Here is a 27,739-nt window from a genome sequence, read left to right on the forward strand (position 1 = left end):
TGTGAGTCTTCTTCCAGAAGCTTCCATTGAGTAAGGGCCGACAAGGTTCTCATAACCTTCCACGATATTCTGTAACCTTCCAAAGTATTCCATAGCTGAGGGTCTAGCCGAAGCTTCATATCGGTCCATAGACCGTGACAGCTGCTGTATCACCCTGTCTTTCTCCTACGATCCCGGCATTCGGGCTAGGAATCCCCGAGTTTGTCTTACGATTAGGCTGCGAGATAGAATCTGACATGGAGAGATGGTCATGATTCAAGAGTAGTCCATAATTCACAGATGTAGATGTTGCCTTCTGGCACCAGTCACAACAGCATACGATGTTTCTCTGGAGAGCACCATTGGATAGAGATGGGTCTATTTGTCAGAACTAAATAAAACGCCAGGTTTGGAGGAATCCGTGACCGTGAATGGGAACTTTCGCCTGTTGTTATGGAATTCCAGGATCAGGTCATGTTCTTCCGAAATTCATATTAATTGCAGAACAGGTAGAATCTGTAAGATGCCCGGCAAACTGCATCCGGTTAATCTACTACAACTGGGCTATACAGCCACCGTCGAACTATCAAACCCCCTCAGTACTTTGGCCCACATGAAGGCCGAAGTCGATGTCTCAAGACTTGCTCAGCATCTGGCCCAGCGAACGATGACGTTCCAATTGTCCTTGTGGAAAGCCTGGCCGGCGACTCTGGTGCTCTCGCCAACACGGCACTTCTTGATGACGTAGAGCGCGCCATCAGAGATCTCGCGGAAAGAGTTGAGTTCCTTGGCCTTGGTGTCCTTGATCCACTTGTCAGCTGGGTCGCTCGGCAAATGATTGAAGTCGAGGTCACTTACATCGTTGCACCACCAAATTGCCGAGTTGTAGCTGCAAGAGACACGTCCGCTATATGTTTGTCAGCAATTTGGGGAAGAAAAATTCGTACCAGAGTGGTTGGCTAGAAACTTACCAGCTGGCAGGGCCGGCACCCCTGTGAGGCTTCCCATCGACACCGTCGAGATGGGAGATTCCCTCGCGAATGCGGGCGGTGTTTGCAAGTTCCCAGCCGTCACATACAGTTGCGGCTCCCTCAAAGTCGGCCTTGGGACCCACAATGTCGGTCAGCCCAGACTCGGTGACGTTCCCAATGCCGAAGTCCTCGTCATAGTTGGGGTCGATTTTGCGAAGCTCGTCTAAGACCTGCTCTACTGTCCCGCCAATGATCTGAATCTCTCCTCCGGGGAAGGCCTGGACCTCCCACTCAGGAACGTAGACACTGTAGCCTGTGATCGGGGCTTGAGAGGCGGTGCTACCGATGGTGGCAGCCTGCGGTTACAAATTTAGTATGTGGCCAGTCAAATGAATCTCTGGAATGAAGTGATGTTCTCACCTGAGCCGCAAGAGCGGTAAGAGGAAGAAGAGCGATAGCCTTGAGAAGCATTGGGAAGGATAGAATCGGTATGGTCTCTAGGTGTGATGTGAGCGATCTTCGTAATCTGTGTGAAAAGAAGAGAAGAATCCGCAGATCATTTCAAGAAAATAAATACCCCTTGCGGTGAACCTCGTGAGTCAGTATTATTGACTTGTGGTGACTTGTGGTATTCATTCACCGGGCACGCTCTTGGGTTCGTGGTGATTCACTATACCCCAGTAATGCACACTCTACCCCAATAATGCATTGCCAACAGGACAATTCATGCCTTCAGACCTCGGGATTGGTTCATCTGATCGCTGGTGCTTTCAATCGAAGTGTTGAATGACAAGAACCACACATCGGGCTAGTTAATCAAGCACATCGAACGTGTTTTACTGCCAATATATTATATGCCAACGTGTGCAACGTGACATCAGCTGACTAGGAACCAAGCCTCAAACATTGGCACAAAGTCTTTCTTTAATTCTCTTGGCAGAATCCCAATGAACGTTACATAACTGAATACTTGAAGATATGGCGATAAACTTCTTCAGCTCGAGTGATGAATTTTAACACTGCCTACGTCTACGGTGCTATACCTTCTCAACCAATGAAAGAGGTTGCATCTTTAGCACCCTGCACAGGAGAGTCCCTTGACTTCAAGAGCTCTACCATTGTTCCTCAGCATCAGACCCAGCCCAGTACCAGAGACTAGTACAGCCCACCGCCTTGTCTCATCACCGAGAGATGTTCTGAAATAGACCAAATCACCAAAATTGTACCAGATAGCCAAATGCATTACCTCGCAGCTGTAGCCCTTGCTCGCTTCGGACATTGCATCGGCGATGGCGGGGGCGGGGCCGGCGGGCGTAAATGGGGCCGCTAACGACTTCCCGACTCTACATGCCGGGGGTGTTTCGGGGAATTCGGTGGTTGGACGGACGTCTCAAGTCGCGACCAAAGCGAGGAATAGTTAATCGTATTACCCCGCAACACCCTCCAGATCAACTACTCCATACCTCATGGGGAACAACCTACCTCGGATAGTCCGGGTAATCCTACTGCGATCGGCCAGTAAGGAGATGCCTATTGGGAATTCGGGCCCTCGGGACACCGAACAGCCACATTTAAAGAAGACTTCGCTTGTTTAGTTCTTGAAGAAGCCTGTCGACTCTGAAACTTCGATAGCTGCGTCGTTTATCAACTGTGCTCAACATGAATGACATCGTGGACCAAACGAGCTCGTTTTCGCTACTGGGAGCTCTCAAATTTGCGCCAGTCATCTTCCTTGCTTTGTGGGCCGTCTATCAACGTTACTTCTCATCGTTTGCTGGCATCCCGGGGCCATACTGGGCCAGCCTCTCGCGAGGATGGCTTGCGTACCACTCATACAAAGGAGACCTCCATGTGATCATGATGCGCCTCCATGAAATCCATGGCAAGGTGGTTCGGATCGCACCTAGTGAAGTGTAAGTGAGCAAGAATCATGCATTTACCCAAGAAAGGCCACTGATAGACATAAATTGCAGGAGCATCTCGGATCTCACATCAATCAAGACAATTTACGGCAAGTCGTTCTGATCTGAGCGGGGTGTGATGACGCTAATCGGCGCAGGTGCTGGGTCAAAATTTCGAAAATCCGACTGGTACAGTGTTTGGCAAGGACGACGCAAATTCGACCTGTTTCCTGAACGCGACGATGCGATCCACGCTGCCCAAAGACGACTGGTCAGCAGACCATATGCTATGTCCACTTTGAAGGAGCTGGAGCCATACGTGGACAGCGCCATCCATGTTCTATTCGATAAGCTTAACGAGATGGTGGGACAAACTGTGGATATGGGCAATTGGGTTCAGCTCTATGCCTTTGGTAAGCGCAATGCCAAGAACGCCTGCTTCAATAAGCCTCGCGTTTGCCCGTGTGACTTCTAGCTGACATATTCTAGACGTAATTGGCGAGGTTACATTCTCCAAGCGTTTCGGCTTCATGGACGTTGGATCAGACGACGGCTCCTTCAAGCAGATTGAGAATGCCTTGCAGTCGGCTGCTTGGATTGGCCAAGTTCCTTGGCTCTACTGGCTTCACGATTACTTATCCCCTGTCATCGGTACATGGCTCGGTATCGCCTCTCGACACGGCAGCTTAAGGAAGTTCGCAGCACGCGAGGTGACTGCTAGGCAGGACCGTGGATCCGACCACCAGGATATCCTTGGGAAGCTCCTTGCTGTGCACCATGACAAGCCTGATCAATTTGATAACTCGGATCTGGTCTCCATGGCGACGTCGAACATCTTCGCCGGCAGCGATACGACAGCCATTTCCATCCGTGCAATTATCTACTACATGCTGAAGTATCCCGAGGCCAAGAGGAAGCTCGTTGAAGAAGTCGATACCCTCTGGCAACAAGGAAAGCTCAGTGACCCCGTTACCGTCGCTGAGTCTGAGAAAATGCCTTATCTCCAAGCTGCCATGTACGAGGCGTTGAGGTTGCACCCAGCTGTTGGCATGACCCTGCCGCGCGTTGTTCCCAAAGGTGGATACGAAATTGATGGACGTTTTATGCCGGCTGGGGTAAGTTCTTGTCGGCCTTAATATTAGTTAAGAGATGTTTGCTGACCATGATCGTGTAGTCCGTTGTAGGAGTTAACCCGTGGGTTGTCCATCGCAACACAACAGTCTATGGCCAAGATGTACATTCTTTCAGACCTGAGCGGTGGCTGAAAGAGGATAATGGCGACCTGCGTAAGCTACGTGGTACTAATGCCCCCTTCGCTCGCTGACATTGCCGTATCAGACCGCTTTTTCTTCGCATTCGGTTCCGGGGCGCGAATGTGCATAGGCAGAAGTAGGTCGTCAGCGGAAACTTCCTTTGCAGTCGACTGCTAACTCAACAATAGATATCAGTTGGATGGAGATGGCAAAGGCAAGATTATCCGCCCAAACCTTTCGAAGCGTTCATTGACCAATCTTATGCTGACCATATGGCAGCTCATCCCCACTCTACTTCTACATTTTGACATTGAGTTGGTCGACCCGAATGCTTTGCTGGAGGAGAAGTGCCAGTAAGTTTTCGATGTCCCATCGGTCACCATGAAAGCGTCTAACATTATCTTTAAGTTGGTTCGTCTCGCAGAAAGGTCTCAATGTTAGGCTTCGCAGGAGACCATCCCCGTCCGCGGTGTGAGATAAGGTTGGCTCGAGTTGACCGCCAAGAGCCTAGCCCTTTCTTTCCCTCAGTTTGATATGAACGCCTTCCACAGAGTTCGGCGCCAGCTCAGGATGTATCCCCGGCAACACAGATAAAAATGAACGAAACCTTCTGCACCAGAGTGGTTAAATTGTCTTCGTGGTGGTTCCCGCGCGCACATGCCTGCCGACATCCTCCCTACTGGAAACCATATTCTTCCAACTTCCCTTCCAGTCCTTTACTCCAAACTGAGGCCATGAACGTCTTCCCTTCTACGACTCCAACCACATCTCGTTCTCCTCTGTCCTCGAATCCCATCCGTTGGAACATTTTCTTCGCTTTGTCGTTCTCTGGGTCAGTGAGGCCAAGAAACCCCTTCTGCCCTCTCTCCTCTTCAAAATACTTCATCAGTCTCTGGGCAGCCTCCGTGGCATAACCTTTGCCTTGGTATCTGTCAAGGAACGAAAATCCAAGATCGGGTGCGGTCGGACCACCTCCAGGATATCTAGCCAGCTGCATCGTGACGCAGCCGATCGGCTCAAGAGGGCGCTGTGAGAAAGGAATAGTTGAAATATCCTCGTCAACAGCCTCAGGCTTGAGCGAGACCAGATACCTTCCCCAGCCCAACTTCTCCATCCGCTCGAGGCGGGGTAAGATGTGTAGCTTCGCAATCGCCTCTCGTTTTGACATGGTTCGTGATAGCTCGTCAAGCCTGGCGCTCCCTCGGTCGCTCATGTACTCGATGAAGAAGTCGCAGTGAATGTTATTGGAAGGATTGACGTGGGAGATGTACAGGCGCGGGGTGCTAAGGTGCCAATCGTAGTCAAGCATTTTGCTGGTCGTTTTCGGACAGGATGAACTATGCTGCAAAACGGTGCGGGGGGGTTCATGGGATTAGAAAGTTAAATGAGGTCACTTTACTACGATGAGCTGAAATAGCACGAATGACATGTGCGACAACGTGATGTGTCTTTATTGCACAACAGATGGACCAAACGTTGCACAGATCCATATTTGGAAGGTGGCTACAGGCAGGCAACATGTGTACGTCAACGGGACTTTTGTCATTCATCCACCAGGTACGTCTCCACTGTGTTTTTTTGGTTTCTCACTCCCGCGTCTTCGACATGATCTGCTTTACAGGTGAATGAGGTAATCATTTGGGCACTGAAAAATCCAAAGTCCCCCGAATAGACCGCATTTTAAAGTACAATAAAATTGTTATTCACCGTACGATCTCACAAGCCGATCATTGCGTATGTACATAGTCACACCCTTTTCCCATGTTTTCCTACCTCACGTCATCAACGCACCCTAACAAAATGATCTCCTAGCATATTCCGACAGTAGTAAAGGCTGGCTGTATCGAACATCACCATATTTGGCTCGCAGGCAACCTCTCTCGTTTCTGTCCCCTTCACCCCCTCCGCAAGCCTTCTGAGTCCAGTATTGTTTAAGGGGGCCTTCGTCTGGGTGGTGGAACGGGCCGCACTTGGACACGGGGGGGCTGAGGGGGTACGGCGAGAGGAACTACGACCGCCGGTACCGGGCGCGGCCGCGGGCGTGGGCGTGGACGTGGTCGCGCTGGAGGCCGGGCTGGTGGCCGGGCTGGTGGTCGTTTGTTTGCACGGGCTTGCAAGTCCTCTCCAATACCCTACTCAGTTGTTAGGAACATGTCAATGCATGATCGGGAAATGATGTTGCTTACGGCGACGTCTGGGCTGTTCACGGCTTCGTTCCTCTATACCAGAAACCAATGGTGTTAGTTCTGATGGAGGGTCTCATGGACCACTCGAAGTATTCAAAACTCACCTCATTCAAATCCTTAATATCAGTCACTGACTGCACATTGGGAACTGCAAGGCCAATTGAGACGTAGCAGGCCAAGGCCACAATGGCCACGTGCTGAAGAGAAGGGACAAGCATAATCGAGCTTCGTTGTAATATACTTGTTTGATGGGCGACCCGGAGTGAGAGCGTGATGCGACACTTGCAAAGCGGGAAAGAGGGAAACGCTCTGAAGTTATATATCTTAACGTCTCCAGCTCTAAAAACTTCCGACCTTGTGGTTTCCTGGTTGATGCCTTGAGAAACCCGTCCATGTGAACTATTAGATTCGCCTTCAACCGATCTCCAGCTCATAATTCCCGTGCCTGGACCAGCTTAGACTTTCCAACTTGAAGTTTCAACATGAAGTCTCTGCGGCCAAGAACGAAGATCGAGAGGGGGTCGACATTGTGGACATGGAGTCACCATGAGGCTCTCTCAACGAGAACGAATTACACCAACCGGGACCCTGGCATCTTGGCGGGCAATGCGATATCCAATTATCCACTCCCTGACCCGCCGACAGGGAACGATCTTCATACTCGACGATCATATCGTGAAGATTCAGATGCGACGAAAGTTTGTTGTTTCCTGCACGGACAAACAATAACCGCGCGGGCTCCTCAGCCGTCCCATGTTCGGAAATGATTTTGTGAGAGGTAGCATGGGAAGACAGTTGGACCCCTTCGGCAAAATTCACTTTTTCTGCCATCGTTTCGTTTTATTGCCATGGATGGCTACTATGGCGAACGGCTTGTCACAGGGTCTGGTCGTTGACGTTGTACTATTGCCGGCTCATTGGAGCGATCGCCACCGATAGAGTCCGCGGCGTATCGAATGACACCTTTGACAGCCACATAATAACCTCAAGTTCTAGGGGTACATTTGGCGCAACCTTACTTAGTACCAATGTCGCCATTAACGGCTTTTGCGCATGCAGGCTAGCGAATAAGCATGTCTTTCTTTTTGCTCCGCGCTGCACGCGCCGCAACGCCCGCGGGACTCGAATTTCCACTTCTTCCGGCCCCTTCCCCGCAAACCATCCCACCAGCCATTCTGTGTCGGGTATGGGGGCATTCTTTGTCAGACGTGAATCAGACGAGGCTGGAGTTTATTCTCACTTGGCTCGCTGATCAATAAACCAAAAATCCACATGCCGACATGCAGCCGCGGGAAGTCAACTGAAACAAATCACCAGAGAGGGGAAATGAGAGGGAGTTTATGCAGCCAAGAGAGAAGCCAAGAGCATCTAGACTGATTCTCGAGAATGAGGCTGACAATGAAGTCGGATTAAGTTGACGAGAACGATAGTAGCACCACTTAATGCTGAAGCTATGGCCAGACTTCATTTCTGTGTGATCACCGGTGTCGTGCATGCTAATCCTAGGTCTTTCTTCACGGCCAGCTCGTCAAAAACTTCTGTTACGGGTGGAGTTTCCGATCGCGAAGGGCCGCTGCGGGATGCCGGGGTGGCCTCCCGTGGGATGAGATGGGATCTTCGACGGTTTCGAAGTCGCCGCTCATCACGGGGCTAATGAGTTTTTGCGCCGGCCGAGACACACGTGCTTCGTGGGCAAGATCTGGCGTGGGGGTGTTTCGGAGTGCGATGTGAGGCGAACTCAGTAGGTGTGGGCTGGGAGTAAACGCAGATGTTGAAACCGTTTTGGGTTGTTACCATTCTTTGAGCTTAGCCTAAGCTCTGTTTCTACGACGACCGATTAAACCTCGGCGGAACATTCTCCCAATTGGGCATTAGGGAAATATTGTACGGACGATGTTTTGCGAAGTCTACAATGTCTTTGCTGTGCCAATGAATGCAAGAGCAAAAGTAGAGGCTGGTGCGAACTGTACATTGTAGCACTTCCAAAGATCCCGTGACTACCTATGACGTCCATCTTGGTAACCGATTTGACACTCCACCGTATCAAATCCAATGGATCCAAAGTGCCGGTAGGTACAATCTCAAGGGAACTGCACCGTGCACTCAACAACACCTTACCGTCAATGGAGTTCGGCAATGAACTGCATCCTTCATGAGACCGAGGTAGCCGAATCTGGCGGAAATACGAGCCGAATATCTTCTATTTGGAAACGAAACACGACGGTCAACATGTGGCCGAACAGTGGTGAGCACTTGGGTTTCCCCAAGGGCTCGCGTTTTCTTACCAGTTTCATCAACTTGCGCTCGGTCCTACAGCCGTCGCATGGCGCGTGCGGCGGCGAAAGTAGATATTTCGAAAACGACGGGTAAGTCTAAACGAGCAAGAATAGAGTCCAGATTCTTCCTCCACATGCCAAGATCCAAGGTATGGGTTAAGTCAAGTTGGCTGATTGCGAATCTGAGGTCTGGCATGAGACCCTTAACCCGAAAAGGTCTTGGCCGGTCAGCCGTTACGAGTTGACTGGCATTCCTGGGAACTGTGGCGTGACACTGGTCAGAGCCTAGAAACATCTGGCGAGAATTATGCTCCATTACTGCTTTGGGCAAAGCAATAGGTTGTCAACCGACCAAGATACCCATGTAAACCTGGTGAACCCAATGAAGAAATTGTTGAGGTCTCGAATAATCAATTTTCGTAGTATTTCGTTCCCCCCCTCTTTTGTGGTTTCCTATTCCTTCCTAACTACTCTATGTCTTCGTTCCCCCCTCCGCGTCCGACTGGATATGTGTTGACCGTGTTCGACTTCTGTAGTGTGACTTCACATTATTTACAGCTTATGTATTCGGTACGCGCGAGACATGCGTAGGATTTACCCAGTATAAAAATGACGGGTGTTAAACAATTAAAGCAGAAGATACATAGAATGATGGGTATCTAGTCTGTAATTACTGTCTATCGTCTACTGTTATTTCTTGACAAGTTGATATTCCGGCCTGAACAGCCCTGCTGGAAATTCCTGAACAAGGAGAGGGCGCGTCCCCTGACTTGCTCACAATCATCCAATTCTGGAGACTGGGCCACATCGATGACCGTCATTCGGTCCACGCCTGCCCACCAGGTATGGAGAAAGCCTTTCAGGTGCAAGCCAGTCTGGCTCGGGTGTTATCCCGGTCCCAGGCTCACCCAGTCACCCATATACACCTCCGATGAAATTACCACCGAATTCGTGTCGGGGATTATTGCGCGTCGTGAAGCAACAGAAACCACGACTTGCTTGTGTTCCCTGTTTTCCGGAAGCCCTTTAAATCCTTCTTTCAGCTCCGTCATAGAATGGCAAGGCTCGAACCCGGCTCATGAACTTCGGCGGCCATATGGCTCGAACGGGAACAGAGCTGAAACCACTGCCATCAGTCCAAAAAGCGCCGCGCAGACGTACAGAGGCACGGCACTGGCGGTGTTTCCCGACGACGCGACGAAGGCGGAGACAATGCCCATCAAACGGTTGAAAGCTACGGCGATGCCGTTGCCAGTCGCACGGTGAGCGGAAGGGAATACTTCGACGGTGTACGCGTAGAGTGTGCCGTAGTAGATATTGATGCCAAATGCTGCAAGACTCGTCAGTATTGAACATTCTGTGTTTCTGCAAAATTTCTGAACACTCACCAATTGCACAGCTGATGCCGACATTCTGCGCTGGAGTGCTCACGGCGGTGTACCCAAAGAACAGCGCCATGGAGATAATGGCTCCGATGACCATGGTGTACTTACGACCGACCTTCGGGATGTTGGCAAGAATACCAGCCAGGATCGGTCCAGGAACGCCCGAAATATTTGTCAAAGTGAAGTTGCGCCAAGTTTCATAAGGCGTCTCCTCAGCGTCAGGCACTCGAGTGGAAAGATAAGATCTGCAACTCATCAGCTTCCTTGTCATTCATGCATCAACTTGAAAGTACTCACGGGAGGAAAACATAGAACAGCGGGTACGCCAGACCGATCAGCGTCCATGACATCCAGACCATGGCAGTGCTCCGGCTCATCTTCTTGGTGACGAAGAGGCCCTTAACGTGGGCACCCAACTCACGAATGACGAACTTGAAGCTGTTACGCTTCTGCCCGGCAGACTTGATTTGCCCGCACGCCTCAAGCTTCTCAATAGTGAGCGAACAGGGCCTGTTGTACTTCTGCGCCAGCTTCTGGTAGTTGCGGACAAGATCCTCGTCACGACCAACGCTGAGAAGGTACTTCGGTGTCTCTTGTAGGCGCATGATGGTGACACGCAGAATCGAGGCCACGAAGACAAAGGCGCCCGAGGTGAAGGAAACGTATCTCCAGCCGGCATTGGTTGACCAGTTACACGTCTGACCTTCAACGCAGTTCCATCGCTCCTGAGCTTAAGATGAGTCAGTACTCTATTTTAGGACACAAAGATGATTTCGCAACTCACTCAAGAATCCCCAACTGATGAAGCCAACGATGGCCTGGCCCAATCCCCACCAAAGAGCGAGAGCCGTCACAGTCCATTGCTTGTTGCTGGGGAGAAACTCGAGAAACACCGTCGGGTCAAGGACCAAGTTTCCACCCGCGCCAAATGCCGAAATAGCAACGAATGCGGCCCAGAAAACCAGGTTAGGGCTTGCGCCGGAGATGATTGTCGCCAGAGAAGTGATTAGAAGCGTAACTGACTGATGTGAGTTTCCCATCTAACTTGGACCTGAGTGGAGCAGATCATACCATTGAAGGCAATCCTCCTGCCTATGATGTCGGCCCCGAAACCCCAGAAAATCGCTCCAATCAAAAGGCCAACATACAACGACACAGTACCGGCGTTGACGTAGTCCGACGGCGACGCCAGCTCGAGGTACACCGCCGCGTTCGTAACGGACTGAACAAGCGCGATAAGCGAGTCGACAGCGTAGCCGAAGCCGTTAAGCATGAAGAGCTTCCAGTGAAAGGGAGTCCAGCCGATCTCGTCGTTAGCCTGTAGAGGTCAGTTCCGTTCTTTGGGCCATTGAGATCTCATTTCACATGAGTCTTCGAGAGTGGTCGCATCCGCATGAGTCGGGGAGACCCGTGAGAGCGTAGAGTTGTGTATCATACGTCATTGACGATGTGCATCTTTTTGGCGAGCACGGGATCCTCGCCCTCGTTTTCCAAGATGTCCATACCGGAGCTGATGGAGATGTCCTCCGCGCCGTACGCCGGCGCGTCGGAGTCGACCTTCTTCTGCGTCGTGGGATCCTTCATGGCCGCCGTGTCTTCCGATCCATGCATTGTCGATGTGTTTGAGAGAGAATGCAGAAGATGCAGATGACATCGATCGAGAGAGAACAGAAGAAAGGATCAGATGAAAAAAGGTCCCAGCTACGTGATTTATCTGCGGGGTGAGGGAACACGGTACGGCATCCGGCCAATGTCACACCTCGGGCGAAACTTGGTGCATGGGTACCCCACTATTGTACTTGAGCGTGCATTCGTTTGAGGCCATCTATGATCTTGTTCGTCATGTTCCTTGCGGCAAACAGTGTTGCGTCTTAGCCGTCTGTATGGGTCCTCATACTAGTGGCCAATGCACGACTTTTCCTCACCATAGTCTTTTCCTCATTAAAAGCCACACGTGGGATGTTGCCTCGAGCAGCAATTGCCGCAATTGAGGGATAAAGAACCGGTCGTCAGGGTCTGCATTCTCGCCGCAAGAATATGTGATATCTTGCGTTTCTCATTGGACGCTTGGGAAGAAGCTTGAGATTGAATGAAACGTTCCTCCTGTTGGTGCTTTGGCGTGCAGCGCCTGCACCAATGACACGCACCGAAAACACCCCACGTGGGAGGGGCATGAACGCAAAGGTTGGGGGATCGGCAGGTTTTGTTCCAGCTACGGCTGTCCGTGGCGCCGCTACACGCTTACCGAAATATGCGAGACCCGATAAGAAATACGACGGGCGGTAGCAAATCTCTTCTGTAGAGTAGATTGTCTCGAAGTCATGTGCTTTCCCACGCTTATCAGGGCATTTTGCGTTTCCGCTATCTCACCCCCGGTCCGGGCCGTGTCCGTCTCCACTCTTATCAGTCCGGACTGCCGTCCCGGAGCCGATGCCGTAGCCGAGGTTCCAGTTTTCAACCCGGAAGCTTCCGGTCACGTGGGGCATCATGGAACTAAGGTAAACGGCGCTGCCATTCGTGCCATTCGGAAGACAAAGAATATCTACACATACGCATCTTAGAAGATGCCACGACGAAGGAATTTGTTCGGGATGTCCACATGTTTGGCCCGCAAATACTCACACACATTCTTCCCGAGCGTGTCATATTCACTCGTCGAGTTGAAACCACGGTCCAGGTGATCTCTCAACAAGAAGTGAACAGCCCTGATGCCCGGGATCTCAAACCTCTCAACCTTCTTCCCTTTATCACTACCGTCCAGCAACTGCTTGATCTTTTCGGTTGTTAACACACTCCGCAGCCAGTCCCACTCATCAGCATGGCGGACGTAGAACCCAACGTTGGCGTCGCTCGCCTTATCGCCCGATCGGCCACCGACAATCCATCCAAGCGGGCCCCTCGTCGTGGGACCAAAGGTATTGAGGTCTACAGGGTTGCTCGTCTCGTAGCTGTTCTGGTCGCGTGGGTAGTCTGCCCGGACGTTCTTCTGCACCGGGATCTCGATCGACTTGCCAGCCCACGGCATCTCGACGCGATGCTTCACCTCAGACTGCGGTAGCAGGGTGACGTAATATTCGAAGAAAGGCTTTCCTTCCGATTGCCTCTGATCATTGCCCAACGTCGCTCCGGGGCAACTTTGCAGGAAATTCTCCATGCACCAGCGGTTGAAACCAGGGACGTCGAGGGTGAACTTGTCGACAAGTGCCTTTCGCTTTGTCTGAACGAATATGCGGAAGTCGACGGTTGCCACTTCTTGGTTACGGGGATTCTCGGGGCAGCAGCCGTTCAGCGTAAATTTGAGGCAGGACAGGTCCTTGATGGCATCGCCAATGGAGTTGCGAACCTGCCGCTCCGTCCACTCGGCCTTGGCTTCTAGATCGAGGCCGACAATGTAGTAGTGAAACTCCGCTTGGTATCCACCAAAAGCAGTCAATCCAACTTTCGTCGTCGACGGCGCCGGAAGGCCCTTGACGCCGGTGACTTGCACCCGATCCGGGCCAACTTGGGTCATCACCACCCCTTCGAGGTTGGCAGTGACATCGGAGCCATAGTAAAGGGGTCCTTGGATTTCATACAACAGCTGCGAGCTGACCGTTCCAACGGACACCTCACCTCCGGTTCCCGGCTCCTTGGTAATGACGCATGTGCCATCGGCCTCGACTTCGGCGATGGGGAACCCAATGTTCTCGCACTTGTCCATCAACGCCTTGAAGCCGGAGTAGTATCCGCCACAGACGTAAGCAGAGCACTCGATCAAATGGCCACAGACCAGTGAGCCAGCAATTTGGTCGAGGTCGGTCTCGCGATCCCAGCCGTGCCACCACATTGACGCGCCGATTGTCGGGGCTGCGTCGGCAACACGTCCAGCGATGACAATGTCACACCCCTGACGGAGAGCTTCAGCGATGCCAGCGCCGCCGAGGTAACATCTAGAGCTTGTCAGCATATCGTAGTTCTCTTGATAGTGGTGGTGTTTGTCTTACTGTGCAGCAAGAATGTCATCAAACCCCCAATCCTTCAACGGCTGCCCGTTCATCAAGCTCGTGAAAACCTCACCCTCAGCATGGAGTCTCTTCACCGTCTCGGTGACTTCGTCGCCACTGACCCAGCCGACTTTCAAGTCCAGCCCCTGCTTCTTGATCTCTTCCTCAACCAACCCCGCGAGCAACTCGGTGTCACTGGCGCCGGCGTTGACAGCCATCTTGATGTTCTTCTTTTGCATGTACGACAGCGCCGGCGAGAGGTTCTCCATGAACGTGGGGTCGAAGAGGCCGACGGTATCCGCTGCCAGCTGCCCGGCCTGCTTCAGTCGTTGATTCTCGGTCTTTTGGGCTCCGTGGAGTGTCATGGTACACTCTGACAACCAGTCGCCGATGATGCAGTCGATGTCGCAGTTCTTGGCGAGGTCGCCGATGGCGCGTTGCCGGTCGGAGAAGCCGCCGGAGGACCCGGCGATCCGAATTGCTCTTTTTACGGACGGCATTGTGATTTCCGATAGATGTGATCGTAACAAGAAGAATACTGGGTGTTTGCAAGAAACCAAGTGCCCGTTTCAAGAACACCCTGGGCTTGACCTATGTTGGACCCCATAGGCTATAAGTATGTTTCCATAACCCAACTTGCCGGAGTCCATTAGCCCAAGCTAGCCGAACTGTTTGTTCACGAACATAGCAGAGCCTCTTGGTCGCCTCCGTAGTCTCCCCGGAGTTTTCTGAGACTAGTTGTGGGGGCTTCCCCGCGTCGCGGGTCATGGTCCGGGGAAGGTCGTGACCCCGAACGGAAAAGGATACCCAACCCCACGGACCTGGTCCCGGCGACTCGGTTTCGGCAACATGGTTTCTCGGAAATGATGAACCATGGCCAACATCCTTTCTCATGACAAATCTGACTCGACTTGCGCTTCGAGGATTGAGTTTCAGAGTCATTAGACCTTATGGTGTCCGTCTTATGACCGGGCCGTCCGATGATGGAAGCAATTGCGGGTACTTCAACCGGTCTAGATGGGCAACGTCAAAGTGAGACAGCTTTAAACCTTCGAAACTCCATCCCTTCTCACTTTGTCGAGGCTTCGTTAGGGTTTTGGTCTTCCGAGTCTTTGGTCTTCATATCGAACGCTCACACTAGAAGGGCGGCGATGATGCTTCATACACCTAATTGGCCTCCGTCAGCGCAGAATTTCCTGATGGCTAAATGGCTTTTGTGGCATGTCCTTGGTATGCGACTTTGGATCTCTTCAGATTTCTTCTGTGAGAAAGTAATTAGTCAGTATGCCGCCGATGAGGTCGCCTGCCCAGTATGTACGTATTTACAAAAAGCATAATTCGAGGCAAGATGGGATTTGTTCTCCAACAACATACGCGTGATTGAACAAAATGATTAAGTTGAAGATTATGTTGCCTATCATCGCACGCCGGGCGTTTGAGGGAGCTCTCAAAACCTGTTTCGCAATTGGTTCATCTGGAAATGATTGATCAATCACCAAGAGGATCAGGTTGAAAAGGGCCTCACCTCAAAGCCGCGGACTCCGACCGGAAAAGGCGGTAGAGTGTGGCTGAAAGACATCTCAAGCTCTCCAGCCTAGCATCGAGTGGCTTAGACATGGCGTCTGGGGTGACTGAGTCCAGCAGCCGTCTTGGCCGTTTTCAATACAAGGCGTTCCAAATGCCGTGGCACCCGCATTGTAGCAGTGAAGGAGCTGTTCGATTCCGACTGAATGCGCCCCCAGTATCACACAATATTGGACATGCAGTGGAACACAGACGGTCGCACAGCCGTGAGACAGGGCAAGCGAGGATCAAATGAAGGGCACATTGCGGTCGCGAAGCGGACGACGGAAACCCAGCGCGTCCGCCCTTCATTCGGACAAAGAGCGACACGACGCAGAGCAGATCCAACACTCTCAAAGACAGCGACGGGCAGGCAACCTGACGAGTGCACGTAATTTTGCGTGCAGATCATCGTCATTAGAGGCGCAATCCGCCAATTGCCTGCCAGGGTTGCGTTGTCCAGTGCAAACCCAGCTCTTTCGCAGGCGATGCAACATCAGCCCTGATTGATTGAAGCCCTCAGGGATCCTGGCGGCCCAAGGGGGTTTAGTTAAGGTCGTGCGCTCTTTCGGGGAACAGGCGGCATGCGGAGACGGGCGGAGTCGCTGAAGCAAAGGCCGCCGATGAATCTGTCATCAACCCTTGCTGGATCATAAAGGCCTGCGGGCCTAGAACAGCGAGCTGGGGAAACATTTGGTACCTGGACCAGTCCTGCCAGTGACAGAGTCCTGTCATCCGATGGTAAGGCGCAAATGTCGATGGAGCGCTAGGATGCAATGGAGACAGCTGGGACCAAAGTTTGGGACGGAACTGACAAGCGCGCGAGCCAACCTCCCGGGGTCGGGTTTAGGCCGAACTCAAAGAGACAGATGCCGTTCTTGGGAAGCGAGAGGCGCGGAAGGGGTGCGAGTCCGTCTCGATTGTTCGCCGGGAAGCCGTTGTGCCAGCCAAGTGCCAACGCCACCGTTGTGTTGGACTTTGATCGGGTTTTATTATGGCTGGCGATCAATGCGGTCTTGGGCATTCATGTTGCTCCGTCTTATCCGTGACATGCGTGAAGACACCAGAACACTACTCAGAGCTCACAACGTCGCGTTTGTTTACACTCTCCAGATTTTCATGAATCATAACTCTCTGGCGCCAGGCACCGGGGAGCAAGCAAAGTCTTCAGCACAACATCCGCCATTCCGTTACGAGAGATCACTATGAACGTTGCTTGGCGCCATGGGTGCCCCCGGGCGACTGCATGCGGGGAAATTGGACCATTGACCAGCCTGAGGACCCGACAACCCGAGAAGAGCTCGTAGGCGGCAGGCCAACGACTGAGAGGAGAGCTTGCGCTACCGTTCCCCCGGGCCATCGCGCGAATCACACCGTACCTTGACCGCAGTCCCGGATCATCAATGACTTTTCCAGAGTTTAGCTGCATGCACCTTGGCAACCCTCGCCGGATCCATGTCCATCCAGAAACCGCCGGTCCGTTTCTGCTCTCTCTCAGCTGAAATGTGTGTCAGTCTCCCATCAGCGGCGGCAGCAAAAAGAAAGCCTCGCCCTCTCGTCCACCCATCACATCCCATCCATCCTTCCAGCTGTCCTCCTTACATCTTCCCGCCCTTCACTACCGCCCCCGTGTGCGACGGACTCGAAAGACACGAGACTAGCATAAAGGCAGCTTGGCAAATGGCTGGGGGTGTGTTGGTGGTATGCCGTAGCTGACTCAGACTACCCGTCTGCCATCCCCTTTGATCCTTTCCCTTTTCTGTGCCCTTCGCTTTTGGGTAACCCCAATATTGCGCAGCGTCCCTTTTTGCTCTTAAGAATCCAGTCCTTGCCTGTTACGTTCGTCCCATCCTGTCCGTCTCCCTTGATCTCTTTCCCCACACCCCGACTTCAAACACGGCCTCAACGTCGAAGCATCGAAACGATTTATTTCTAGCACCGATTCCGAAGACCCGTCGCCGTTTTCGTCCAAGCAGCAACCGGGAGCTCAAAGACCTTCGAGATCAATTCTCATCTAAGCCCTTCGAGCAGGCCGGCCGGGAGTACCTCGAACGAGCACTCAGACTACATATCACCATGTCGGCCGCGGCATAACACGCCATGGTTGCCATTGCCGCCGAGCAGCTGCGAACATCACCTCCACCGACGACGCATACCGTGCAAACGACGACGAAGCCGACGACGACAGCGACAACGAGATCATGATCATGTCAGTAGACGTGACCTTCGACATCGTCACCGCCAGCATATGCGCGGCTCTCATCCTCGTCCGCTGCGGCTACCGCATCTTCTCGCGCTGCAGGGTTCACGACTCGTGCCACCGGACATGGCACGCCGACGACGCTTACATGGCCTTCGCCATCGTGCCTCTCATCGGCCGCACTACCTGCATCGCAATCTCCTTCGTCCTCAACCCGACACACACCTTTGGTCTACCAACGCCAGAAGACGCCGCCGCGCAGGGCGTCTCCATCGCGCAGCTTGAGGAGAATTATGTCGCCTCCCGGAAGCTGCTGATCCCGTCACGAATATTCTATGCCATGTTGTAAGTTCGCTTACATACCGCCCCCAGGTCTCACTCGCATGCCGATCCAGCCTTGCGAGGCAACCTGGCGGTGAGACGATCCTCAATATTAAATGCACGTCTGACTCAGCTTTTCGTCTTGCCTTCTAGTTTGTGGTCTCTGAAGTTGTGCCTGCTCAACTTCTATTCCCGTTTCGTCGATGTCTTCCATTGGGGGAAGGTCGCCACTACTGCGCTCTGGTGGTTCATTGTCGTCACTTTCTTTATTGTCTTGATACCCACTCTAGCCGAATGTCGGCCACTGTCTTTGTAAGTCGATGATCTTCTTCCATCCCCAAGGCTCGGGTTGGGCTAATATTTGCTAGGATGTGGCTTCCTGACCCGACCGGTCAATACTCCTGTCACCGAGCGGTCGGCAATCTCGTCACCATGGCCGTTTTTAACATTGTAACCGATATCGCCCTCATCATTTTCCCGTTTCCCATCCTTCGTCACGTCAAGCTTGACGGGAAAGTGTAAGTCACTACCGACAGCCGCCTCGTGAAAGGGTTCGTCACTGACATCCAGCAGAAAAGCGCAACTCATTCTCCTCTTCAGCATTGCTGGTCTCATTGTAGTAATTACCATCATGCGACTGCCCATGATACTGAACCAGGCAGTATCGCAGAGGTCTCGCTCCATGGTGAGTTTCTTCCACGAGGCTGGAATTACGAACTAGAGACTAACCTATCCTAGTGGGCATCCATCGAGATACTCTGCGCTTGCATCGTCGCAAACACCGCGTTCTTCTACGCACTCCTCAAAGACTACCAACGAGGTCACGACTCCCGCGTGACCGGCTCGAGTAGCTACGCACGCCAGCCTGACTTCTATATGCAGGCCATTCCATCGCCCGAACTGAGGCGGGGTTTGGAGCCGTCAGACCGGCTAGACACAGCGGATTGCTGGAGGCGGGAGAGCAGGTCGAGTAGATCCAGTAGCATACCGATCATACCATGATCGCAAACGAATTGATTTTTGTGGAAGGCCAGATAGTAAAGTCATGCCGTGATTGCCCCAATCCCATAAGCTTTTCGGCTGTGCCATTCCGAAGCGGCGCGGCGCGGCTCGGACACGCCCCCGTAATCCATCGCGTTCGTTTGGGGGCTGGTTAGGGGTAGTGCTGACGTTGACGTCAGCAGCCACATCTCCCGAGGGGCCGTTGAAAAGATGCGTCGGCCCAGCTGCTCGCCAAGAAAACATGGAGTTAACATCCTGTTCCTGTCAACCACGGACCGAATCCGCTGTCAAAATCTCCGCAGCCCGAAAGCCGTCGCTCAAGCCACAAACCCAACAAACAGGTTCATTCGGACCGACACCATGAGCATCCGAGCGATCGCCAACCTCTCCAACTGGTCCTTCGGGGCCATGTGCATCCTCTCGGCACTTCCCTTCGTTGGCATCCCTTTCCCGAACCAGCGCGCGGCGGATTACTACGCCGGCAAGAACAGGTGGATATCCGAGCTCTCCGGAGGCCGGCTCGACTCCACTCAGGCCGGGTACGCCGGCGCCGTGCTGCGGATCGCGGTGGGTACCGCCGTCTTGGTCCCGGCGACGAGGGAAGCGGCTTTGCTGATTAACGGGGCTATTGTAACACGAGGCACGATGTTGGCGGTACGGGATGGGAAGCCTCTTTTGCCGCAATGGGGTATGTTGGGTATCGTTGCTTGGTGCCTTGTGCTGGGCCGGGTGGCGAGGTGAGCGTGTCTACGGACTAAAAGTTCGGTGAAGATGGGTAGCCAGTTCCTTTCACATCTCACGTGTTCAAATGCATCCTCAATAATGTTTATGGTTATGTCAATGGCGGGATATGCCTAGCCCTACCGCTCTGTAAGTTTTAGTAGTAGGTAAATGGGGCTTCTTTCGTGGTTTTACCAAATAGCAAAGGGTGCAAATGACGCCTGACTTCAATACTTGCCGGAAGGATTCCAAATCTGCGGGGGCCAGCTGCCCGTATGATCTGATCCGGGCACAAGATCCTTTCGCTTGGTATAAGACCACTGTCAGCCGCGCATTATCCTGATTGACGAAGCCTTACGTGTGGAGTGCGGCGGCGACTTATTTGCATCGGGCGTCTTCGGAGCCGGGTTAGATTTCGCCCACCGGAATAGGTTCTTACGCAGATGCACCCATTCGGTGAGTTTGGTGGGAAACCCGCCGCGCCGGCTTACCGGCAATCTGACATGCATCCAATGGCAGCCAAAGTCCCTTGCGGGACACGGGAGCCTATTTAGATCTTCAGTCCCGGGTTAATCGATGCCTTGCACTATATATTTGTCAAATCATTCATTGGAGTACTGGAGTGTCTGATATCTCATCTTCAAATTCACGATGGATACCAAAAATGGCGAGTCGCAGCCGTCCGCTGCAGGCAAGAACACTACGACGATCGGGCATAAGCTCCAAGACCCCGCCCGCGCGATCTACGGCTGGAGACTTCATATCTGCATGCTCGGGTGAGTCTGCCTAGCATGGGTTCATCCCTCCCAACTTTATCTTGGTTTGGGGACTGACATGGGTTCTGCAGCCTAGCATTAGCTCTGTTTCTTTCCGCATTAGAGACAACTATCATCGCCACGGCTCTTACCACGATCGGTACTCACTTCAATGACTACAACAAAGTTGGCTGGGTGGTAACGGCCTTCTTGGTTACCAATAGCGGTAGGTGCCTACCTGATCAAGCCTTCTGTCGAACAGACCAGCTTACATCTTCGGCCCAGGGTTCATTCTTACCTACTCCAAATTGACCGACATTTTTGGCCAAAGAAACATCCTTCTATTCGCCTTGGCATGGTTTGCCCTCTTCTCGGGACTTTGTGCCGCGGCTCAATCCATGACCTTGACGCATTTGTAAGCCTACGCCTCATTGCCGTGCCCTGCCCTCTGATATTCACCAATATTTCACAGAATTGTATTTCGCGCTCTTCAGGGAATCGGCGGTTCCGGCATATTCTCCGTCGTTTTCGTCTCCGTAATCGACATCTGCCCTGCTCGATGGCTGGGGCCGTATTCAGCAGCAGTGAGCTCGGTGTTCGCCCTCGCAAGCATCCTAGGCCCGATTCTTGGAGGAGTGATCAGCGACACTGGGGATTGGAAATGGATCTTTCTCCTCAAGTGAGTTATGGCACCCAGTCTGCAGCGACTTTGAGGCTCTTACTGACGCTCGCTTAAGTGTGCCCGCGGCAGGAATTGCTGGCGCCGTCCTGGTCTGGTCGTTCCCCAAAGATAACATGGACTTTGGTAAGTCCGTCTTCAAACGCATAGACTTCATCGGGTCGCTGCTGTCCATCGGATCGGCTGTCTTGTTGCTGTACGGACTTCAGACCGGAGGCGCAGAGCACCCGTGGAGCGACTCTAGGATCGTTGGAACTGTTGTGGCAGGCGGTGTTGCCGTCGTGCTTTTCTTCCTTTACGAATGGTTCATTCAGCGTAACTCGGCCGCCGTCATCGAGCCGGTCATGCCTTTCCGTCTCTTCAAGATTCCGAGAGTTACTTTTCTATTGCTGTAAGAATGTTGCGAGAGTCACGTCATCACCTTTTGCACGAGAATAGTTACTGACAAAGACGCAGTACTGCCTTCTTCCAAGGCGCCGTATTCTACGCGGTCGTTATCGTTCTCCCACAACTGAACCAGCTTGTCCATCTAAACTCCGCCACAATGGCAGGCATTCGATTACTACCACTTCTGCTGGTGTCATCCTTCTGCTCCATGCTTTCGGGGATAGCGCTGTCCAGGACGACTCGCTACGGCTGGTACACCATCACCATTAGCACTATTCTCGTCGTCCTGGGCGTGGGCCTCCTTGTCGAGATGCCGTTCAGCGAGAAGGTCTTAGATAGATACTACGGCTATGGAGTTATCATCGGCGTCGGCATGGGGACTGCAGTCCCTATTCTCATGGTCATGGGAAGAGTAGAGGTTGAAGATCGAGATAATGGTAAGTCGATTCCTTTAGCACCGGCGACACTTGAGCTCGAAACTGACATATCTTTGCAGCTGCCATGATGGGTGCCTTCAATACCATTCGTACGATGGGAGGTTGCATCGCCATATCAGTCTGCTCCGCAATCCTGCACAGCGAGATGCCAAAGCGTCTGGATACGTTGCCGGAGGATGTAATGAGGCCACTCCTAGCTTCGCCCACCACGGTGTTGCCCCAGCTGGAGAAACCTGTCGCGTTGATGGTGCGCAAGACTTATAACGATGTGTATCGCTTGCAGTTCATCGCGGTGACCGTCTTTGCGGCTGCTATGTTAGTCTTCTCTGTACCGCCCCCCTTCCTTTCGGCAAGATCAACGGCTTCGGAGAAGAACGAGGAAGAAAGCAGGGAGCGAGGAACAGAGACTCTCGAAGAGAAGCAAAATGCCGTCTAGAGACAGTCTGGAAGAGCCCCTGAGACGTTGCCCAAGATCGAACCATTGGTTTTATCTTTGTATACTAAAGTGGAATACCCCCATCATTAGACATTGGCGGCCATTAGATACGCTTAAGCATTGCATTCGGCCAGTTCACATTTCTCATCCCATTATTGTAGGCTACTTCAGCGGTCCCAGTTCTTCCTTCCACATTTATGGCTCGAGAATGACAGCTCCGGGGAAGACGAATTTCCTATTCTGGTAATGCTCCGGAGTAGTGGGACTCAAGCCCGTCTCGAACACTTAGCGGCGCAACTTCATCCCACCGGAACCATCCCGGTGGAAGAGCCAAGATAAACCGAGGGGGTAGTTTTGGAACTAGGGGAACTAGCTAAGCACGACATCTGCGATGTGTCGTGCGAATGGTTGATGGGACAAAAGTCCAGAGGAGGGGGAACTGGGGCAAGACCGAGGACCAGGATGCCGGGTCTGCTGGCATGGCAAGTGAATCATGACCGAAACCGCCTGCGAGGCTTGGTAGACTCCGAATGTGACATGTGGACGATATGTGACAATGCTAGATGACCGGCATATCATGAGTCGATCCTGTCTATTCCTTGTCGGACCCTTGACTGCAGGCCATCGTGGGCGGCAACTACTGCGGCCCGAGCCTACTTCCAGGCATATGCAACTGGATTTCTCGATCTCAGATGAGGGGTAACGTCAATATTACCGAGGACTCAAATCTGACCCCCACGATAATGGAGTCCAAGCCTGTCGCTTACTGGGTTTGAAGTCATGTCAGAATCAGCAACGTGGGCAGCGTAGCCACTGAACTTGTACACAGGCTGCAATGCAGGACGGGATCTACGACAGGTTCTCAATGGCACATGAACATGTGTTAGGCTGGGATGAGTATGCAACGTCGATCGACAAACACTCAAAAAGCGACGTCGACATGTGATGCCCTCGACCTACGTTCACCAACACCCGTCACGAATAATAGTCATACTTTGGGGTCGACAACGTATGTCCAGCTCATCGAAAGTGGTCCTGAAAGGCTTTCTTAGAATTTCAGCATGGAGATAAGTTGGGAAAGCCTTTACCCGTGAGGACATCGCCTCCTGGTAGAGCTCGGAAAAGTTGCCAGCGAGCAGCTCTCGAGCGGATTGTATTCCCGAATGATGACTGCCATTCTACACGCTGATTGGCTCATTTGAGGGACACATGGGTTCAACATCGCCTTCAAAGGTGCCGGCTCTCAAGCAATATCACTGCCTATTTTGCATCCAAATCAAAGTTACACCTTCTTCCGGGGTCATAAGGCTGATTCTCATCTGATCTTCATCCCAGCTTATCTGATGATCCTCAATCAACCTCTGAAGCCTCATTTGCGCCACGGTCGTCGGTCATAAGACTCTATCACCTAGGCGGTCGGCTCGCGTCGTCGCGTCAGGTTTCCCGACCAGTTTCCGAGCAGCCTCCGGGAGCTGCACACCGCAGAAGCAAGGTTGTCGCGGCTGTCCAAGGATCTAACCCGAGCCGTTGCACTTCAAGTGGAGATCCCCAGCAGAAAATTGGAGGAACAGGAGGAGAAGTGGGTTCGCAGTTCATCCCTGGTCAGCTTCGGTCAGAGTCCGCGTCGTCGTGGGCGCTAAAGTCCGGGACGAGAAAAGGTGGAGGGCGCAGTTTACTCCAGAACAGCGGCGTCTCCCCCAGAGATTTGGTTGTGGAATTGCGGGATATGAAAACGCGGGGATGTTGTGTGCCGAGGAGCTTGCGTTCCGATTCTTTTTCGTGGTTTGGTTCCCGGGAAAATGTTGAATTTGGGATGATGCCTTGGATATCAGCCAACTGGGCACATTTGCATGACTTGCATCTTTTGTTACCATCCACATGAAATCTCCACAGCGGTTTGATTTTGTTTTTTTACGTTGGGGAAATCTCTCCAATTCTGAACCCCTCGCAGACTGTTCTCCAAATGTCAAGAATTGCAAGCAGGGGTGCGAATGGACATGCATCCTGGGCAGATGACCACCGTGCATGCAGGGTTTTTCCACCAGGCTGCCCATCCTGAAGACTATTGCATGCAAGAATTTTATCATTACGTATTCATTCCATTGTTTGTGATGCTTGCCAAGTCCTGCAATATTACAGGCTCTTTCAAAGTAGCAAACAACTGGTTCTACAGGTACAAAGCGCTCTTTATCATGGGTATCAAATAACCATTATTTTAATCCTTCATTCAACGTCTCGTGACAGCGTTCGCTTAGACGAGGTACCTGAAGCCCTTGCCCATCTTGCGCGCCGCCTCAATCTCCTCAGTGTTGGTGATCTCAGCGGTCTGGTGCGCGACGTCACCATGGACCTCCCACGCGCGCTCGCCGTCCTCGAGCTGCTTGTTGAGGTTGTCGAGGATGCGCTTGAAGATGTAGCAGCCGATGATGGTGACACCGAACATGGCAGTGACGATGCCGTAGCTCTTGCGGAAGCCGTTCTCCTTGAGGTCCCAGACGTAGGAGCCGGCGACGTTGCCGAGCTGGGAGAAGGCGTTGATCATGGCGATGGCGACGGCACGCTTGGCCGGGGGACGGGGGAAGGAAGAGGAGATCCAGGAGTAGAAGACGATGAATCCAGCGTAAGAGCTAGCCTGGAGAAAGAGGGCGATGTAGCGAGCGGCGACGTTCAGAGTCGACATCGAAATGATGAAGCCAACGAGACCGACGCAGATGGGGCCGACAATGTGCCAGAATCTCTCCTGAGTGCGATCGGCGTGCCAGGCGTTGATGAGAGAGATGATGCAGGAGAAGGCCCAGGGAGGAGAGCTCATGAGCAGAGTCGGAACGTAGCCGAAGCCGAGGGTGCCGGTGAGAGTAGGGAAGAAGGCGTTGAAAGACAGACCGACGACGTAGGCAGTGAAGGTCAGCATCATGACGTAGATTTTGACGTCCTTGACAGCCATGTAGAGACCGTCCAGAGGTCCCATGTCGGCGGAATCGGCATCGGCCTCACCAACATCCTCAGTCATGCGGAGCTGGGCGACGTACAGCTCCTCCTCGGTGAAGCCCTTGGAGTTGGTGGGGAGATCGGGGAGGATGAAGGCAGCGGAGATGGCGACGGCCATGGTGACGGCGCCCTCGATCCAGAACAGCCAGCGCCACGCGGCGTGTCCGAGAACGCCCTGCATGTTGGACAGGACACCGGCACCGACCAGGGCGGAGAAGGCGTTGGAGATCAGGTTACCGCAGAAGAGGATGGCGTTGCGGGTGGTCAGCTCGCGGCGGGTGTACCACTTGGAGAGAATGAGCAGGGCACCGGGCAGGAAGGCGGCCTCGATGAAGCCCAAGCAGAAACGGGTGGCGACCATGCCGCCGAAGTTGTTGGTGACACCGGACAGGGTCGAAATGAGACCCCAGACCAGCATGGCGGCGGAGATGTACAACGATGGGCGGGAGATCTTGTTGATGATCATGTTCGAGGGGACCTGCATGAGAATGTAGCCGACGTAGAGAATACTCAAGCAGGTGGCGTATTGCGTGTTGTCGAGCTTGAGGTCATCTTGCAGACCGCGAAGACGGGCGGCAGCGATGTTGTTTCTGTCGAGGTAGTCTGTTGTTCTTCATGTAAGTTTGTGTAAAAGAGCCATTGAACAGCTGGTGAGAACCTACTCAGGATGTAGATGAGCACGAAAAGAGAGCAGCGCGTGTCGAGCTTGCGCTTCATGCTCTTCTCAACGGCAGCACGACGCGCCGGGTCCATGGTGCGAGGCGCATTGGGGTCCTGGGGCTGCTGGTTCTCGACGTTGTCGGCGTGGACGCCCTTGGCGGTTTCCGCCTGGTCAATCTTGTCGTCCATCTTTGCTGGTGTTGTGGGATCTCAGACTTGACTCTTCACACAACGGGTTGTCGTAAGGGAGGGCCGGGCCAGGAGTGAGACTGGTGAGAGTGGTCGGGGAGAGGGGACGTCTGGATTGAGTCGACTTATATCCCGGATGAGGCGTCTCGGAGACGGGAAGCTAAAGCTTATAAAGGGGTGGCAGGCTTCGGTCAAGATCCGCGGGGGAACAAATAGCCACCCCTCAACAACATTTTTAATGTGGGGTGAACACCATCCCGTCCCATCTCATCGTCCAAGTGCGCTGCGTGCGTGGGAAGTAAGAGTTTGACGCCTGTCCGGGATCTGTACGAGTGCCCCTGGGCTGGTCAGACCTATCGACAGCTCCGGCGATGCAGCTGCAATGGGGCTTCTTCGGCCGCATCAGGATGACGTGGGGATAAATCCATCCACGGGGTGAAAGCGCGGGTTGGATGGGGGAGATGTTGGAGTGCGCAAGAGACCACAGAGACCGCTCGCCGTCGCCGCTTCGCGTTCGCGTGCGCGGGGAACGTCACCCTGCATCCCGGGGCAAGACGAGCAAAGACCCAAGGGTGATGAGCAGCTCCATTTGCTCCATTCGCTCCAGTCCCCGAAAGCCGGGTCCTGGTGGTCACATGGAGTCCTGGAGGGCCCCGAAGGTGGTAATCCCAAGTACCTTTCGTGTTCGAAATCCCCAGTTTCCAAGGCGTTTCCCCGAGGGGATCCCGCAATCCCTCTTGTTTGGAAAATGCTCGCACGATTGGGGTATCTCTTTAGACGCAGAATAGGACCGATGTCTTCACCGGAGCGCCCCGCTGCCTTGGCGTTGATTCGCCTCAGGTGCCGCGCGAGATCCGTTATCCCGTATCTAAGCTGCGGCGTTGCTGCACGAGCCTGGCCCGCGTTGGAAAAGAAAGCTGCCCATCCTAGCATTTTCAGCGTCCTTTCTCCGCAGGAATGTGGGACTGGTATGGGGAGGCAACGTGGGGAAAATCGTCCAATGAAGTTCTCACCGACTAGGCGAGCTTGTCCTGTTACGGACACATATCCCGGCGGGGGTTCCCTGTTCCGGGAATAAGACCGACGAAAGACGCTCTTTAAGGCGCGGAGTCTTGCGGAGTTTATCGACCGTGACGTGATTTGGTCGTTTCGAAATTTCCTACCCTTCCCGAGCCGACATCAACTCTCAACATCTACTGTCTCGTTCTCGCAAACACCAGCTCACGTGGCCGCTTACTCGACGGCGATTATGACGTGTTTCGGAGATTTCGCTGACAGCATTAAACATTGCTTGACCAACGGTCTGTAAAACAGCTACCAAAAGACGCGCCTCGGCTGTTTGGGGGTCACAGCAGGATCGTTCTACATGAAGTTCATGCACGTCAAAAATTGTCGCCCAGATTCTTGGAACGAAGAAAACTGGATGCTGGGTTCTAGCAATTTCCGATTCTTCGACACCGCAACATGC

General features: G+C 53.0%; 8 protein-coding genes across 8 annotated transcripts; 4 read left to right on the plus strand and 4 right to left on the minus strand.

Annotated features, from left to right (window-relative positions):
• Positions 1 to 624: 624 nt before the first annotated feature.
• COL26b_009884 (uncharacterized protein) lies at positions 625 to 1,421 on the minus strand (the record flags this gene model as incomplete). Its single annotated transcript, XM_053182599.1, has 3 exons — positions 625 to 868; positions 951 to 1,306; positions 1,371 to 1,421. The coding sequence occupies 3 exons, from the start codon at positions 1,419 to 1,421 to the stop codon at positions 625 to 627; spliced, it is 651 nt and encodes a 216-aa protein (XP_053033407.1).
• Positions 1,422 to 3,140: 1,719 nt separating this feature from the next.
• On the plus strand, positions 3,141 to 4,461 carry COL26b_009885 (uncharacterized protein; the record flags this gene model as incomplete). Its single annotated transcript, XM_053182600.1, has 3 exons — positions 3,141 to 3,264; positions 3,341 to 3,966; positions 4,384 to 4,461. The coding sequence occupies 3 exons, from the start codon at positions 3,141 to 3,143 to the stop codon at positions 4,459 to 4,461; spliced, it is 828 nt and encodes a 275-aa protein (XP_053033408.1).
• Positions 4,462 to 9,642: 5,181 nt separating this feature from the next.
• Positions 9,643 to 11,562, minus strand: COL26b_009886 (uncharacterized protein; the record flags this gene model as incomplete). The annotated part of the gene is made up of 6 exons (XM_053182601.1): positions 9,643 to 9,896; positions 9,955 to 10,196; positions 10,249 to 10,681; positions 10,736 to 10,969; positions 11,023 to 11,269; positions 11,389 to 11,562. 6 exons carry the CDS (start codon positions 11,560 to 11,562, stop codon positions 9,643 to 9,645), a joined length of 1,584 nt encoding a protein of 527 aa, XP_053033409.1.
• A 946-nt stretch (positions 11,563 to 12,508) lies between these two features.
• Positions 12,509 to 14,434, minus strand: COL26b_009887 (uncharacterized protein; the record flags this gene model as incomplete). The annotated part of the gene is made up of 2 exons (XM_053182602.1): positions 12,509 to 13,880; positions 13,935 to 14,434. The coding sequence occupies 2 exons, from the start codon at positions 14,432 to 14,434 to the stop codon at positions 12,509 to 12,511; spliced, it is 1,872 nt and encodes a 623-aa protein (XP_053033410.1).
• A 4,016-nt stretch (positions 14,435 to 18,450) lies between these two features.
• COL26b_009888 (uncharacterized protein) lies at positions 18,451 to 18,856 on the plus strand (the record flags this gene model as incomplete). The annotated part of the gene is made up of 3 exons (XM_053182603.1): positions 18,451 to 18,536; positions 18,592 to 18,703; positions 18,827 to 18,856. 3 exons carry the CDS (start codon positions 18,451 to 18,453, stop codon positions 18,854 to 18,856), a joined length of 228 nt encoding a protein of 75 aa, XP_053033411.1.
• Positions 18,857 to 19,380: 524 nt separating this feature from the next.
• Positions 19,381 to 19,965, plus strand: COL26b_009889 (uncharacterized protein; the record flags this gene model as incomplete). The annotated part of the gene is made up of 2 exons (XM_053182604.1): positions 19,381 to 19,674; positions 19,948 to 19,965. The coding sequence occupies 2 exons, from the start codon at positions 19,381 to 19,383 to the stop codon at positions 19,963 to 19,965; spliced, it is 312 nt and encodes a 103-aa protein (XP_053033412.1).
• Positions 19,966 to 21,290: 1,325 nt separating this feature from the next.
• COL26b_009890 (uncharacterized protein) lies at positions 21,291 to 22,434 on the plus strand (the record flags this gene model as incomplete). Its single annotated transcript, XM_053182605.1, has 3 exons — positions 21,291 to 21,565; positions 21,631 to 21,998; positions 22,058 to 22,434. 3 exons carry the CDS (start codon positions 21,291 to 21,293, stop codon positions 22,432 to 22,434), a joined length of 1,020 nt encoding a protein of 339 aa, XP_053033413.1.
• A 2,251-nt stretch (positions 22,435 to 24,685) lies between these two features.
• On the minus strand, positions 24,686 to 26,271 carry COL26b_009891 (uncharacterized protein; the record flags this gene model as incomplete). The annotated part of the gene is made up of 2 exons (XM_053182606.1): positions 24,686 to 26,025; positions 26,085 to 26,271. The coding sequence occupies 2 exons, from the start codon at positions 26,269 to 26,271 to the stop codon at positions 24,686 to 24,688; spliced, it is 1,527 nt and encodes a 508-aa protein (XP_053033414.1).
• Between the last annotated feature and the right edge of the window lie 1,468 nt (positions 26,272 to 27,739).

The sequence above is a fragment of the Colletotrichum chrysophilum genome (genome assembly GCF_026319265.1).
Source record: "Colletotrichum chrysophilum strain AFK26 chromosome Unknown scaffold_100, whole genome shotgun sequence".
Taxonomy (NCBI): domain Eukaryota; kingdom Fungi; phylum Ascomycota; class Sordariomycetes; order Glomerellales; family Glomerellaceae; genus Colletotrichum; species Colletotrichum chrysophilum.